This window comes from Kogia breviceps, chromosome 5, assembly GCF_026419965.1.
Source record: "Kogia breviceps isolate mKogBre1 chromosome 5, mKogBre1 haplotype 1, whole genome shotgun sequence".
Classification (NCBI taxonomy): Eukaryota; Metazoa; Chordata; class Mammalia; order Artiodactyla; family Physeteridae; genus Kogia; species Kogia breviceps.
The window spans coordinates 144,138,508-144,152,858 of record NC_081314.1 but is presented as its reverse complement, the minus strand read 5'-3'; the positions used below and the strand labels follow the sequence as shown (position 1 = coordinate 144,152,858).

The following is a 14,351-nucleotide window of genomic DNA, read 5'->3' as shown; positions in this document are numbered from 1 at the left end:
CTAAGAGCAAAGTGCCATTCAGCCCAGTGCAAACTGGGGTGAACGGATGGAGTTCTGTCTCGATCTACGGGCTCCTTCCACGTGACCTTAAGGAAGACTTTAACCTCCCTAGATTCTTGTTCTTCCATCTGTGTTAAAACCGAAAGCTACAGTAACTACCAACATTTAAAAATGCATGTTAGGGGTCTTCAGACAACTTCATAGATGCATCTTGGGAAAGATGCTATAAAACCACATGGATTTGGGAATCTGATATGCCATAAGCATAGCAATAATAAGTCATGCCTTTAACCCTGTTTCCTTGATCCAGGGGGGCCCTCCTCCTCTCTTGCTTCCCCATTTTGCCTGTTATCTACAGACCTTCAAGGCACATCTCGTATGGCACCTGCTCCGTGGAGTCATCCTAGAAGCCTTCACTAAGTCTCTCATCTCCCTTCCCAATTTGAACCTTACCTTGTCTCCCTCTCATTGCACTTGCCGGCATCTACATTGCACCACTGTTATTCATGCACTTGCATTATCTACTCTTCTTGTAAGATCCTTGAGAGCAGGACTGTGTCTTATTGCATTCACCTTGAGTCCCCCTTAAATGCCTAACACAATGGCATGCTCCTACCGGGAACGCAACAAATAACAGCAAACGGCTTTATGGGCATTGCTGTGAACCGGGTGCTGCTCTAAAGGCTTTACACAGACCTACTCATTTGATCCCACAACTGCCCTATGATGAGCAAACTAGGACACAAGGTCATTAAGGAACATGTCCAAGGTCACACAGTTAGTCAGTGATAAAGCTGGAACTTGAACCTGGCAGTCAGGCTACATCGGTGCTATTTACCACTAGACCTCTCTGCCCCACCAGCTTCATTTGCAGTAACTTGAAACAGCCAGGGCTTTGGAGTCTTCAAACCATCCTCAGTCATTTTGCCATCTGATCCTCATAGTAAACCTGTGATGTGGGCAGGGGAGCCTTATCCTCACTTTAAAGATAAAGAAATTGAGCCATTTCAGGAGTCACCAAGGTAGGTAACTGATGAAAACAAAAGCAGAATTCAGTGCTTCCCTGGTGGCGCAGTGGTTGAGAATCCGCCTGCTGATGCAGGGGACGTGGGTTCGAGCCCCGGTCCGGGAGGATCCCACGTGCCGCGGAGCCGCTGGGCCCGTGAGCCACGGCCGCTGAGCCTGCGCGTCCGGAGCCTGTGCTCCGCAACGGGAGAGGCCACCACAGTGAATGGCCCGCGTACCGCAAAAACAAACAAACCAGAACTCATATCTTTGGTTCCTTGTCCTGTGTTCTTTCCTTTATACCACAAATTATTAGAATAATAATTTGGTCATGCAAGCTAAGCCAATAATCCAGGTAGCTTCACAGAATCACTTACTTAGAGAATATCATTGTGCCCCTAATTAAACCACACAAAATTAAAGACACATAAAAGTAAAGGTATAACAATTTGACTAAATTTAAAAATGCAAGTAGAAATAGGTAGACGTGTGACTCCACCGAACATTATCAAATTTGATTTGATAGCAATATGAATATAGACCACATCACTGGAAATTTCTCCTAAACAAGCTAATAAACAGGCATAAGAAAAACTTTCAAAGACACAATGTAGTCTGCTAAAAGAAATGCTGCCATAGAAATCAGGAACTCTAAAAGCTCCAACGCATCTACAAATAGTACATAATTACATTTTTAAGGAATGCAAAATGATTAAACTTTGATAAAGATGTTCTGAATCCTTGTATCCTTTTATTTTTTTCACTAAGTAGCATAATCTTCAGCACCTGAAAATCACCTTTGAGCCCACAACTGCCCTATGATGAAAATGAATAAATGATAAAAGGAAAAATAAGTTATCCATTATTATAAATTTTGTTTACTCTTTTATTTTCTCTAAAAGACTTGGTAGGGCTTAGTGAACACACACCTTTGATTATAAGAACCACTCGGGGCAGGAAGAGTCATAGATTAGGGAAATTCAGCTGGAAAGAGGAAGAAGTTAAAGCATGATTCAAAGTTGATAAATGGTGTCAGGCAAAGAAACAGTCAAGTATGCGAAAAACTAGAAAAAGGGCAATGATCGTCAACTCTCTCTCTAAATCAAAGACAAGTGACCGCAGCTGGCCCCAGAATTCCGGGATGTACTTCCAGAAAAGTTATTAGTACTGAAATTGGTCAGATGAAAAAGTGAGAAAAGCTGTCTTTAATAGTCTTAATAAGAGAAAAAGGAAAGGAAGGAAAAGGAAGAGTAAAGGGAGAGAAGCAGAAAGAAAGAAAGTAGAAAGACAGTCAGTGAGGATGGGAGGAGAGAAATAAACACCTGAAAACAACAAACACTAGTCAGTTCAGAATAGTCCTAAGCACAATACCAGCTGAAGGCGAGTCCACATATGAAAGAAGGAAGGAAGGCCAGGAAGAAGGGAGAGGGGCAGGGAGCGTGGTGATAAGTAACAAAATATCCATCAGTTCTGAATAATTCTAAGCATAGCACCAACTGAAGCTCGACCCTATATGTCCTCATATACGGCATGAACTTCAAAAGGTCCCTTCCAGCCCCCTGACATTTAACCCAGTGAACTCCAAATGCTCCCACCGGAGTCACCTGCATACACACCTTGGACAGAAAGAAAGGCGGATCCATCCCGGTCACTGTTCTGGAGGCTGCATTTGACTTGCCCCGTATCCCTGAGTTGTACGTCGTGGATTACCATCTCAGAGATGAAGTTACCGCCCTCTTGGTAACTCGCGGAGGTGAAGCGGTCGTTGGTGATGATGGGCTCCGTGGGTGTGACGCTCAGAACCACCGTGCCTTTCAGAGCCCACATGATGAGCTTCCAGCCCTGCGAGATGGTGCAGTTGAAGCGAGCCTCCGAGCCCTTCAGCGCCGTGACGTTCTTGGGACCCTCTATGATTTCATTGCTGGATCCACAAGCTAAAAGACAACCAATTTTTCAAGGTGGTGAGGGGATGACTACAGAAGTCAACTGTACAATGGAGCGCTTCTGTGTACCAGTTGTGGCCACCGGGTGACCATCCCGTCGCTCAGATTCCGTGTCCTACTGGTCTCAATACCAGGTCTCCCAGTAGCTCAGGAGCTTCCAGTGGACAGCAAGCCACGCCCATGCCCTCCTTTCCATGGCCCTCTCCCCACTCCACAGTCCACGGAACTCCCAGTGGGATTGGGACTGGAGGGAGCAATGTCCCTCCTCCAACTCCTGTGGGATGTTACCTTAAGCATCTGACCCCAGCCTGTCCAGAGAGCCACCACTAGCCTAGTTCTGTGACTTCAGGCAAGTTTTTCAGCCTCACCACGAAGTGAGAATTTTCCTCCCCGTGAAGTGGGAAGGACATGTGATTTCCACCTCAGAGGAGATCCCAAGGCTCAAAGGGGGAAGTGGAAAGAAGCTTCTCTTTGCGTAGAGGGTGGAGACCCCAGCTTGCCGTGATCATGGTCCACCGCATGCCCCCTGCACCCGTAGGACGGAGCTGTCACTAATGCCACACCCCACTCCCTAAGGACAAGAAGAGATACGTGGGGGAGACACAGAGAGGGAAAACACATAGGAGGATGTAGGAGATACGGGTTCCCCCAAGAAGAACCCTGTGGGGAGGTAAAGGATGCAGGAGAGTGGGATCCCTCAATGACAGCACTGGGGGGATGCATCTGGCAGCCTCGTAGAGAGTCTTAGAGCATCTAGTGTTGTGTTTAAAACTCCAGCGGGTGGGCAGGTAGTTCTAGAGCATATATAATACTGTGAACTCCAGAGTCCTGCCTCACTGGGAAAGTTGTCACGCTTCTCCTTGACCACTCCGCTCACTGCACAACAGGGACACTAGTACTGAAACCCAGCAGAATGCTACAGAGCCTTCCCAGAGACAGACCCTCCCCTCCCCTATCCCCCCTGCCTCTTGTTTGTAGAAAAACTTTAACCTCTTAGACCTTCCCTGAGTTCCAAATAGCAAATTTAACCAGAGAAGTGAGAAAACGCAGGAAAAAAAAAAACGAAAACAGTCAAACAAGACAAAATAATAATAGTTTAGCCATAAAACAAAGTCAAGGACACTTAGCTCCTCCTCCAGGGCCACAGATAATATCCTGAGCCATATTCTTGAGCTGTTTTGCAGATACTGAAACCCCCTCCAGGTGAAAGAAGTTAAGTGCATGCTGCCCACAAGCACATAGACTCCAGACCAGTTGGAACCAGAAGGCTGAGGATGTTAACTCCTGAAATACTACCCTGTTATCTCCCCACTAAGCAGCCAGAAGAATGTCCACGAGCTGTTCATGAAGCCCGTGACCCACTCCCTCACACTGCCTTTCAAAGCCCTTCCCTGAAAGCTATCAGGCAGTCTGGGTCTTTTGAGCATTAGCTGCCTGTTTTCCTTGTTTGGTGCTTGGAATAAACGCTGCACCTTCCTTCACCACAACCTCATGTCAGTAGACCGGCTTGGCTGCATGTTGCACAAGTGGACCCAAGGTTGGTTAAAAGAACCACAGCAACTAGGTTGAAGAACCAAATGAGACGATCCACATAAAGCCCTTAACACGACCCTCAAGCACTCAGTAAGCAGTCACTACTATGTGACTTACAAGACAAACCAAGAAAATCATAGAGGAAAGTAAAATGTTTCCTTCAGACTTCTCACAACATTCTACCTTTTGCTCACCAGCTGCACTCTGACACTGGTTTTAACTGGAATGACAGCTTCTAACTGGCCTTCCCCATGGAGGGCATCAAGACCTCTCCAGCTCATGGGAACTCAGTCAGAAACACTCAAGATGGAGTGTGTCCTGCTCCTGAAGAACTCAAGGAATCTTTCGGCCATTTAGGACCGATTTTCTTATCACCCCAGAAGAGTGAATTGGTGGTCAGAGTTTTCCTAGACGTTCCCATGTTTGTAATAATAATTCAAAGTAGAACTTACAGAGCAATTGATAATCTCCAAGAGTTCTCATCTGTTACCTCTTACATTTTAATGCTGAGGAAATCAAGACCAGCAACGTCTCAGGACTTGTGATCACAGTGGTGGGGCTGAGACACAAACTCAGCTCTTCCCACTCTGAATTTTCCCTCTTTCCCACTCCTTGCCCTCTGATCGCACTCAGAGTTTATAGTAAAAAGATCCCCCAACAGCCCACACTCTTGGTTTCTTCTCAGCCACGCCTGCCACCATCAGTAAGACTACATGTTCCAGGGACTTCCCTGGCGGTCCAGTGGTTAAGACTTCACCTTCCAATGCAGGGGGTACAAGTTCAATCCCTGGTCGGGAGCTAAGATCCCACATGCCTCACGGCCAAAAAACCAAAACATAAAACAGAAGTAATATTGTAACAAATTCAATAAAGACTTTAAAAATGGCCCACATCAAAAAAATCTTTAAAAAAAAAAGACTGCATGTTTCTATCACCTTCTGGAGCTATATGAACCCTGAGGGTCCACCAGGCAGCTCCCATCCACACTGGGTGCCCCCAAATAACTGCAGCCCCTCTTTCCTTCCAATCTTATAAGGTCAAGTTGTAAGGCAGCTTCTAAAAGAATCTAATTACCACCTGTAAGATTTCTGGGAAGGAACCTCCCCACCAGACACGCATTAACACGTTGATACTCACCTGAGTACCCAGAATGCACTGCAGGGATAATGCCCACAGCAGGGCCAGGTCAATGGGAGAGAATGGGGTGTACAGGCAGCGTCCCCGAGGCCCGTAGGACTGGGTCAACTAGGAGATCCCAGGGTCCAAAGAGGCAGAACTGAGGGAAGGTCAGAATTAACTAGGACTAATCCTGTTTCAGGGTAAACATGATCACTATTCTTTGTTTTGCCTCTGGGCATGATAGAAAGAGAGAGAAGGTATGACCCTAAATAACCGCTCACATGGGGTATTCTCCCTTACCTTGGGTACATCTTTCTGATCCAAGGATCCCTCTGATCTGGGATTTTTTTAAAAAGGGAAAAAGCCTGAAGAAGGGAAGTCAGAAATGATTCCCCAGGGAAGCCACAGCCTCTGTGCCAACTTGGCTCTTTCCACGAGCCCTGAATTGCATCTTAAAAAAAAAAAAAAAGCTCAGAGGAAAGAAACAGCCAAATCTACACGCCGAGGAAAAAAAGACAAGACGTGTCCTCATACTCCACGCTGTGATAACAACATCTTTCCCACCTCGGACTCGGGTCCATGGGAGTAGGTTGAACACAGCCCACGGGTCTGGGTGCCGGGAGCGCAGGGGCGGTGAGAACCGGGCTTGCCCGGCCAGCTGCCCCGTCCAGGCCCCTCCAGCAGGATAAGCAAAGCATCTGAAACCCTGGTTCCATCAGTTCCTGGTGCCAGGTAGGTTATTCACTCCAAAACACTGTTCACTCCAAGCCAGTCTTTAAATTCCCTGCAGACTGCATATGGGAGCAAGAATGCACCAGGTACAGACCTTACTGTGCAGCTCGGGAGGCGGGAGCTTGGGAGGGACCTGGACCAAATGGAAACTCTTCCACTTTGAACTTGGCCTTTAAATTAAACAGGTGGCATCAAATCCTAATCACTAAACTCCCCTGACATCTCGTTGCCTGCGATCCTTGCTACCACCATGAGTAAACTCCCCTCCTGCTCTGCCCTGTGACTCAGAAGCTCTATTTCCGGTAACGTGAGGCCCTGGAATCTCACTCCTCCCTCACCTGCATCCTATCAGCTGTGGTGTGTGTAACTTGCCCCACACAGGACAAATATGAGAAAATTGTAAATAAGACCTTTCATCAAACAGTCTGCTTTCCCCTTTGCTCTCCCTTTCACTTCGTAGAGCAAAGGGCCAAACCAGAGGCAGAGCCATGGGAACGACCAGTGACCCCGCACCCACCTCGGCCACCAGCTACGGTGGTCACCCAACACCGGGTCCTCCCTTGCAGGAGCTGATCCACTTGCAAGATGCTCATTCATGCCAGCACCCTCCAATTCCAAACCCAGGGCTTCAGCCCCGCCCCTCCCCCCCCTCACTTGCCTCCTGCCTTGCAAATCCTGCTCCACCAGTCATCGTGTAAATGGCTGGCTGCCACCCAGGACTGAGAAGCTTCTCTTCTACTCATTGTGCCGCAACAGTTGCAAAACTGAAATCACTCACACAGTAGCATGCCGGCCAGCTGCGTGGCCCCTCCCGGGCCTCTGCAGATAGATCCTAAGCACAAGTACCATTCTTCTGCAACTGTTTCTTCTCGGCTCCCTGGAGCGGCAGCCAGGTGTCTCCCTGGCGTGTGGGGCACAGAGGGTCTGCACCAGCTCGCCCTTCTACTCTTCCACTTTCCTCTCCTCCAGCTTCCCTCCTGCCCCTGTAGATGCCTCTCCTGCTCCCGTCTCTTACTTAACATTGGAAACGAACAGACAAGCAGACAATTAAAAGCAGAAGGGAGAAAGGGAAATAAAGCAGAGGGCAGCAGAAGGGAAGTGCCCGGGTAAGACAGCTCCGTCGGAGAAAATGGTAGTCAAAACACATCGGGAGCTGGGAGCATCTGAAGGAAACTGGCAAGTGAGGGAGGGGGTCCCGAGGTGTATCAGAGCTGCCCCCCATGTCCCACTGACCACAGCAGGAGGTGCCATCATCACCACTGTGCCACCGCCATCACCCAAGACTGCTCTCCACGTGGCAGCCAGACAGGTCCTCTCAACATGCCTATGTGACCAGGTACCCTTTCCAACCTCCCACCCCAACACCCCAGACTTTGTTTAAAGCATTTCCATCCTTTAGGATACAGACCAGATCACCCTTAACACTATCATATCTTAAGACCCTTCTTAGTCTCACAACAACGTCCTCTCCAACTTCATTTTGCCCCAAACTCCACCCTCTGCCCACAGGACCATCTTCAATTTATCCAACTCACCAACTCTTTCTGGCCCCAGGGCCTTTGCACAGGCAGTGACTGCCTGAAGAACTAGTCTCACTCCTCAGCTCCCAGCCAAGTCGTCTCCTCCTCAGGAAGCCTTCCCAGACCACCCTGCACAGGTCAAATGATCCATAACAGGCTTTCGGATCCGTGAAGCAATTGTCATGGTGGTGATTTTGTATTGCTTTTTCTATCAATTGATGTCTAAGCTCTTTGTTAGCAGAGACTGTGCCTGGTTTTCCTCGTCCCAGTGCCTGCACCTAAATGGCACGTAAGAGGCTCCCAGTGAATATTCACCGAGTGAACAAATAACCCATCACGCTAGCAGCAAGGTGGACAGGCGAGGCCTGGCAGGAATCCTCTGGGGACGCGCGGAGGTTGTCCTCAGCTATTCAAAGCCATTGGCGGTGTCTCTACCCGGCACTTTCCAAGATGAAGCATCCTAGGAGTTCAGGCTTTCACAATGGACCCCATCCCCCAGGGGGCTCTAGGATTACCCATAATCCTCTCCCCTCCGGGAATAGCTATCTCCAGACCTCAACCCAAGCCATCCCTGCCTTCAAAACAGTACTTCAGGAAAAATTGTAGACGCAGAGTTCATCAGTTTCCCGCTAAGCTGCCGGAAGAGATTTTTGCCACGGTGGCTGAGATAGCCACATTGGAGCCATATTCCTAAAATGTGTGCTGAACCTGGTTTGCTAACCCTATGAGTCCCTCCCTACACAAGCAGGGAAAATGTTTTCCTCTCCACCCTACAAACAAATGCATATCGAGCACCTGCTAAACACTTAGCACCACGTACTAGAAGGCACGGGCTTCCGCACATCTTTGCCCCTAAATACATGTTAACACCACAGCCTGGTTCCCTTGGCTTAACGTGTGAGCAACACCCCAAACCAAAATTTGTAAAACAGTCCTGACTGCTCACCACACACTCTGATCATTCCTACGCTATTTTATTCTGTTTTATTTTTTCAAGCTGTCGTGGATGGAGTTTAAAAAAAAGAAAAAAAAAACTATTATCTAGCCATCTGAAACAGAGTTTAGAGGTGTGTAAAGTATAAAGAAAGCAGAAGTTATCTACGCAGCTAAAAGAATAATGATCACTTTGAGGGAGGGGGAGGGGCTGAAGAAAGCACGTGTGAAGTGTTCTTGGGCGCATCGTTGGTACGCAAAGCTGCTCAGTTTGTAAAATGTCATCAAGCTGTACCTTTATGACTTGTGCACTTTTCTGTATGTGTATTATTCTTCAATACGGCGCCTTAAAATCCCTGCAGTAAGAAGACCCTGAGGACTTTAAAACCTAGCTAGGAAAACAAGACAAACACACCGGAAGCCATGAAATCAAGACAAGACATAGTCACAAGAAACGTGGCATACGAACTCCTGTTACCCTACCCACCCGGGGGTCTGCACACTCCATCTCCTGCAACGCGGAATCTGATCCAGAGACCCTGGCCTGGGACACCTGGAATCTACTCCCACTGATACTCTGGGAAAGTTCCAGGATGAGGAGGAGCTGTCGGGAGGACTAGGAGGTCTCACAGGCAATGGGTCCCTCACTCTGTCAACAATGGGAGCTGGGGCTATCACCCAGAAAACTGCAAGGTCAGGAAGGCTTCAGGGAGGAGGTGACGCCCACGTCAGGTCTTCCCTGAAGACCAGGTAGAAATGGAAGGGGAGAATATCCAGGCGGGGGAATGGGATGCTTCAACAAGAGCAATGACCTTGGGAAGGTACCCAGGCAAGGGCCCCGGTGAGGAGGACTGGTGGACTCCTGCGCACCTGAAGGACCCTTCCGGAGTGAGGCCGACGCAGCAGGAAGTGGAGGAGGTGGGGTGGAGGGGACCCAACAGGAAGAGCCTAAGGCAGATTCTGCTGGCAGCCACGTGCCCCCGGGGCCTCCTCCAAGTCCCTTCCGCCCACTCCACGTGGATGCCCGGGAGCATGCCAGCTAGCTCCGAGGTCCCTACCTGCCAGCCCAGCCAGGACGGCCAGCGCGGCCAGGACGCCTCGGCAGCTGCCCGCATCGCGCATGCTCCTCCACACCTGGGAAAGCAAAGCAGGCAGGTCACAGCCTGTCTCCAGTCAGAGGCGCGTGGGGGCCCTCCCAGCTCGCGGGTTTCAGGCTGAGGCGTAAGTCAGCCTGGCCAGTGGCACCAGCCTCTCTTGGAACTCGTTAGAAAAGCAAATTCTCGGGCCCACCCCGGACCTGCTGGATTAGAAGCTTTGCGCGGCAAAGCTCAGAAATCTGCCCAAAGTTAAACATTGTACCGATTCCTGCACGCGCTCCCGTTTGAGAATCGGTGCATTCAACGATCTTGCTCCCAAGCCCATGGATAAGTCTTGGGAAGCACGTGCTATACCATGACCACAGAATCACTAACCAAGAGGGCAGAGTGTGGGCATGTACTGCTACTCACGTCAATCAGGATGCTTTAATCATTGAGAAAAAAAATCCTACTCACAACAAGCGTGCATTAGCAAAACGGAAGACAGACAGCAAAAGGAAGGACTAGGTCATAAGCTTATTAGGTCGTAAGAGGTATAGAGACAAATAGAAGAGAGCAGTGTGTGTGAGGGGATGCGTGTTTGGTGGGCTGGCTGGTGCTTCGAATGCAGAGGTCAGAGAAAGGCTCCCAAGAAGGTGCCCAGTGAACGGGGAAGGCGGTGAGGCGACCAGCACATGGGTATGTACAGAAGAGCTTCCCAGGCAAGACAGCAGGTGCAAAGACCCTGGGGTAGCACCGTGCCTGGCACGTTTGGGGAACCGTAGAGGGGGCTCTGGGGCTGGGACAGGAGAGAGGTCAGGGTAGACCAAGTAAGGCCTTCCTGGCCCCTTGGTAGCACCCAGGGATCCTGTCATGTACATCTCTCGGCCCTTCCTTTGTTCTTTTTTTTTTTTTTTTTTTTTTTTGAGGTACGCGGGCCTCTCACTGCTGTGGCCTCTCCCGTTGCGGAGCACAGGCTCCGGACGCGCAGGCGCAGCGACCACGGCTCACGGGCCCAGCCGCTCCGCGGCACGTGGGATCCTCCCGGACCGGGGCACGAACCCGCGTCCCCCGCCTCGCCAGGCAGACTCTCGACCGCTGCGCCACCAGGGAAGCCCCCTTTGTTCTTTGATAACCCGCTTGCTCACTGTCCATCCCTGCATTATTTTTTTTAATTTTTCCTTCTCCTTGGGACAGACCTATCCGGGGCGGCCACCAGCAGCGCTTAGAACACGTTAAGTTAAATCTCCCACTGAACATATCATGAACTGTCTACAAAAACACCGGCTCCTCCGCCCAGGGAGGGCTTTCTTTATTTCACACGTCCCTAGCACAGCTACCCGAGCTGCGGGGAGTTTTCACCTTGGCTTTGGCCTCCACATGGATTTCACAGCCCCGCTGGCGGGGATACATCCCTTCCCCCCAAATCTGGGGGCAGCGGGTTCCCTAAGCGAGCCCGCGCGGGATTCTGTGATGAGCTGCTTCATATTGTCGTCTCCAACAGGACACAGGCCAGCACAACCCCCAAGCCAAAATACAGTAACTGAAATGGACACAGGTAAGAACTGCCTCGCCTGCTCCCTCTGAAAGCACCTCACACAAGCCGCTGAATCAAACAGCGTGGGGGGTGAGGGACTGGGGATGCCCGGCCCGCGACCCCACTTTACACGGAGGTGCGGCACCGGGTGCTCACAGCTCACGAGCAGGACCGTGGGGTCTCCATCTCTGTTTTCTGATGTCTTTGGAAAGCAAAATTCAGCCTGTATAGTAAACCATAACCGCTCGTGTGCGTAACGTAAGGGTCCCAGCATCTGTGCTGCAGGACCTTCCCACCAAGCAACTCAGCTCCTGACATCATCTAAAAAAGACTCAGTAAACCCCTACAAATACGCCTTGATACCAAGCTGTCCAGCAGCCGAACACAAACCAAACTGAAATCATGTCCTTCTCAGATGGATCCAAGATCCCATATTACCAAGCGCCAAATAAATCATTTACTAATTTTCAAGGTTCGATGAACACAAGTGGACCAGCCAAGCGCTCTATGAGTCACCTAGAGATCCAGGCTCAGGCAGAGGATGGAGGAGAGATTGAGCTGCCGAGTTTTAAAAGTCACCACATTTTCCTGAAAGCAATAAACGTGAAGTGCGGACCCAGCATTACTGAAACTGCAGCATGAGCTTAAGGTCCACTAGGAAAGGCTTCTAGTCACTGATCATCTCGTCAGCCAGGCTGCAGCCTAGCACCAGATTACTTAACTCGCTTATTCTCTGTGTGACAGGACGACTCCATTTCTAAGAGCCCAGCAGAACCCCCCAGGCCGGGGCATGTAGGCAAACCCCGAGGGCTACAGGAACCCAGACGTGGATCTTGAGGGGACGGTATTTTTTGAAGGGTGTGTACAGGAAGGAACTGTTACCACATTGATTCCAAGCAAGTTGTAACTGAACTCGAGACAGTTTGCTTTAATTAAAGGAAGTCTTTGCCAGGTAATTTGCAAGTTCATATCTCTATGGAGTAGTTTGAGATTTTTACTTCTCATTCATTTTGTTACAGAAGACTTGGATTATCTACTTTTAGTTGAAAAATTTGCAAAGTCTTTCAAAAATCTTAAATCTTATTAAATTGCATTGAAACAGAAATAGAGTTACAGATGTAGAAAATAAACTTACGGTTACCAGGGGGGAGGGATAAATTGGGAGATTGGGACCGACATATACACACTACTATATATAAAATAGATAACTAATAAGGACCTGCTGTATAGCCCAGGGAAACCTACTCAATACTCTGTACATGGGAAAAGAATCTAACAAAGAGTGGATATATGTATAACAGACTCACTTTGCTGTACACCTGAAACTAACACAACATTGTAAATCAGCTGCACCCCCATAACAATATTTTTTTTAATTGCATCAAGACAAGATTTAAATCACAACCACTTCCTACTGCCCAGACAAGGCAGAAACACTCAGGAGACCCGTCTGCACCCACCAAGCCAGTCATCTCAGGAAGAAAATTGCCAGATGCGATCATTTCACTTATTTACTCCCACACACAAACCCCTATGTCTGGGTTCTTGGAAAAAGCTTGAAATCATAAAATCCAGAGGCTGCAGACATCCTGTTTTTAGGCATCAGCATAAATCCTAAACCCCAAAACAAGTAGGACAGGAGGGAATTTAAATGCACCCAAGGGGCTCTCCACAAACCTCTATGTGCACATGCAAAAGGCACCAGGGCCCCTCCTCCACCCCAGTACTCCAGCTCTGGGCGCCCCCATATTCGGAGGTGCCTTGGCCCCCTGCCTGCCAGACCTGGGGAGTCTTGGAACTTCCAGAGGTTTAGAGCAATTTCCTTTCCATCAGGCCTCTCATTGGGGAAGAATAAATAGCATTTAAAGTCTGTCCAATGAATAACGGGAGTGCCAGGAATTTTCCAGCCTTTGAATCCAGACCTTCCAAATTCCAGCGAGTCTCGGCTTTCATTCGGAGAACAGCTCCCTGTGAAGCTTGGTGAGAAATCCTCTCAAATTCCTAAGCTCGCAGAGCAGCCCGAACTTTTAATTGTTAACTCTGTGGAATTTGGGAAACAGATACGTGTTGGATCGTCCAGCACTTTCCCCCACCAGACCAGCAAGCGGCCTGCCTGGGGCTGAGCGCCGGCGCCCCGGGAGGAAGCGGGTACCTGCGGGCAGTCCGCTGGCCACACACCAGGCCCACGCGGTGTCTCACCTGTGACAGGTGGATCTGCCCGTGGGGGCTTCAGCGAAGGTACTGCGGTCCCCAAAGGCCCCTCTGCTGCCTCTGAGCTCTCCCCGCAGAAACGCAGGAACAAATCTCTCGGCCACGGAGAATCCGGACCGCGCTCACCTGTAAGCAGGAAGTCGCTCACGTCACAGGCCGGGCTGGGCACACACTGGTGGCCTCCCTGCCTGGGGCCCTGGAGCCGCAGACTCCGCGTTAATCATCAGCCAGCCCCAGGTCAGGTCAGGCTGACCACGCCCTGCCTCAGGGCCAAGGCTGCCCTTGCACTTGGCCTCCACCCCCCCCCCCCCCCCCGTTCCTGCCCCAAGCCTTTCTTATGTCCTGCAGGAGGCCAGCGGGAGGCCGGCGGGCCCCTCCTGCCCTTGGACGTGCAAGTGGCCGGCCACCGGCCAACCTTGCTCCTTGGGCTCCGGCACAGGCCCGCAGCTGGCAAAGCGGGTTTCTTCTAGCAGCCCGGCTCCTCCACATCCACAAGAACAGGCTCTTTTGTGAAAGAGGGGAAAAAAAAGTCCTGAGAGTGAAGTCCTCTGGGATGGGGCCAGCTTTAGAAGTCAAGTCTAGTTTCCTGTGGAGCGTTTGCAGGAGAACTGCTAAGAGGTTTTCTGCAGGCATCCCAGACCCCACTCCCAGCCCCTGGGAAGTGAACTGAGGAACTTGGCTTTTCAGAGCACTGACAATTCCTGGAAAAAACCATCCCCCCAAATCCTGAAGCAGCAGTGTA

The 14,351-nt window shown here is 50.0% G+C and overlaps 1 protein-coding gene across 7 annotated transcripts in view; it reads right to left on the bottom strand.

The window, feature by feature from the left end:
- Positions 1–13,821, bottom strand: part of IGSF5 (immunoglobulin superfamily member 5) — a 45,174-nt gene extending 31,353 nt beyond the window's left edge. For 4 of the 7 annotated variants that reach the window (XM_067035137.1, XM_067035138.1, XM_067035139.1 and 1 more), the window contains exons 1-3: positions 13,598–13,799; positions 9,844–9,919; positions 2,622–2,939 (exon numbers count right to left, since the gene is read on the bottom strand). In XM_067035137.1, coding sequence (XP_066891238.1) covers positions 2,622–2,939; positions 9,844–9,907 — 382 coding nt within the window. In that variant the 5' untranslated portion in view covers positions 9,908–9,919; positions 13,598–13,799. Of the gene's footprint in view, positions 1–2,621; positions 2,940–9,843; positions 9,920–13,597 lie in introns of all 7 variants that reach the window. The other 3 variants (XM_059063977.2, XM_067035142.1, XM_067035140.1) reach the window with 3 other exon arrangements.
- Positions 13,822–14,351: the final 530 nt, after the last annotated feature.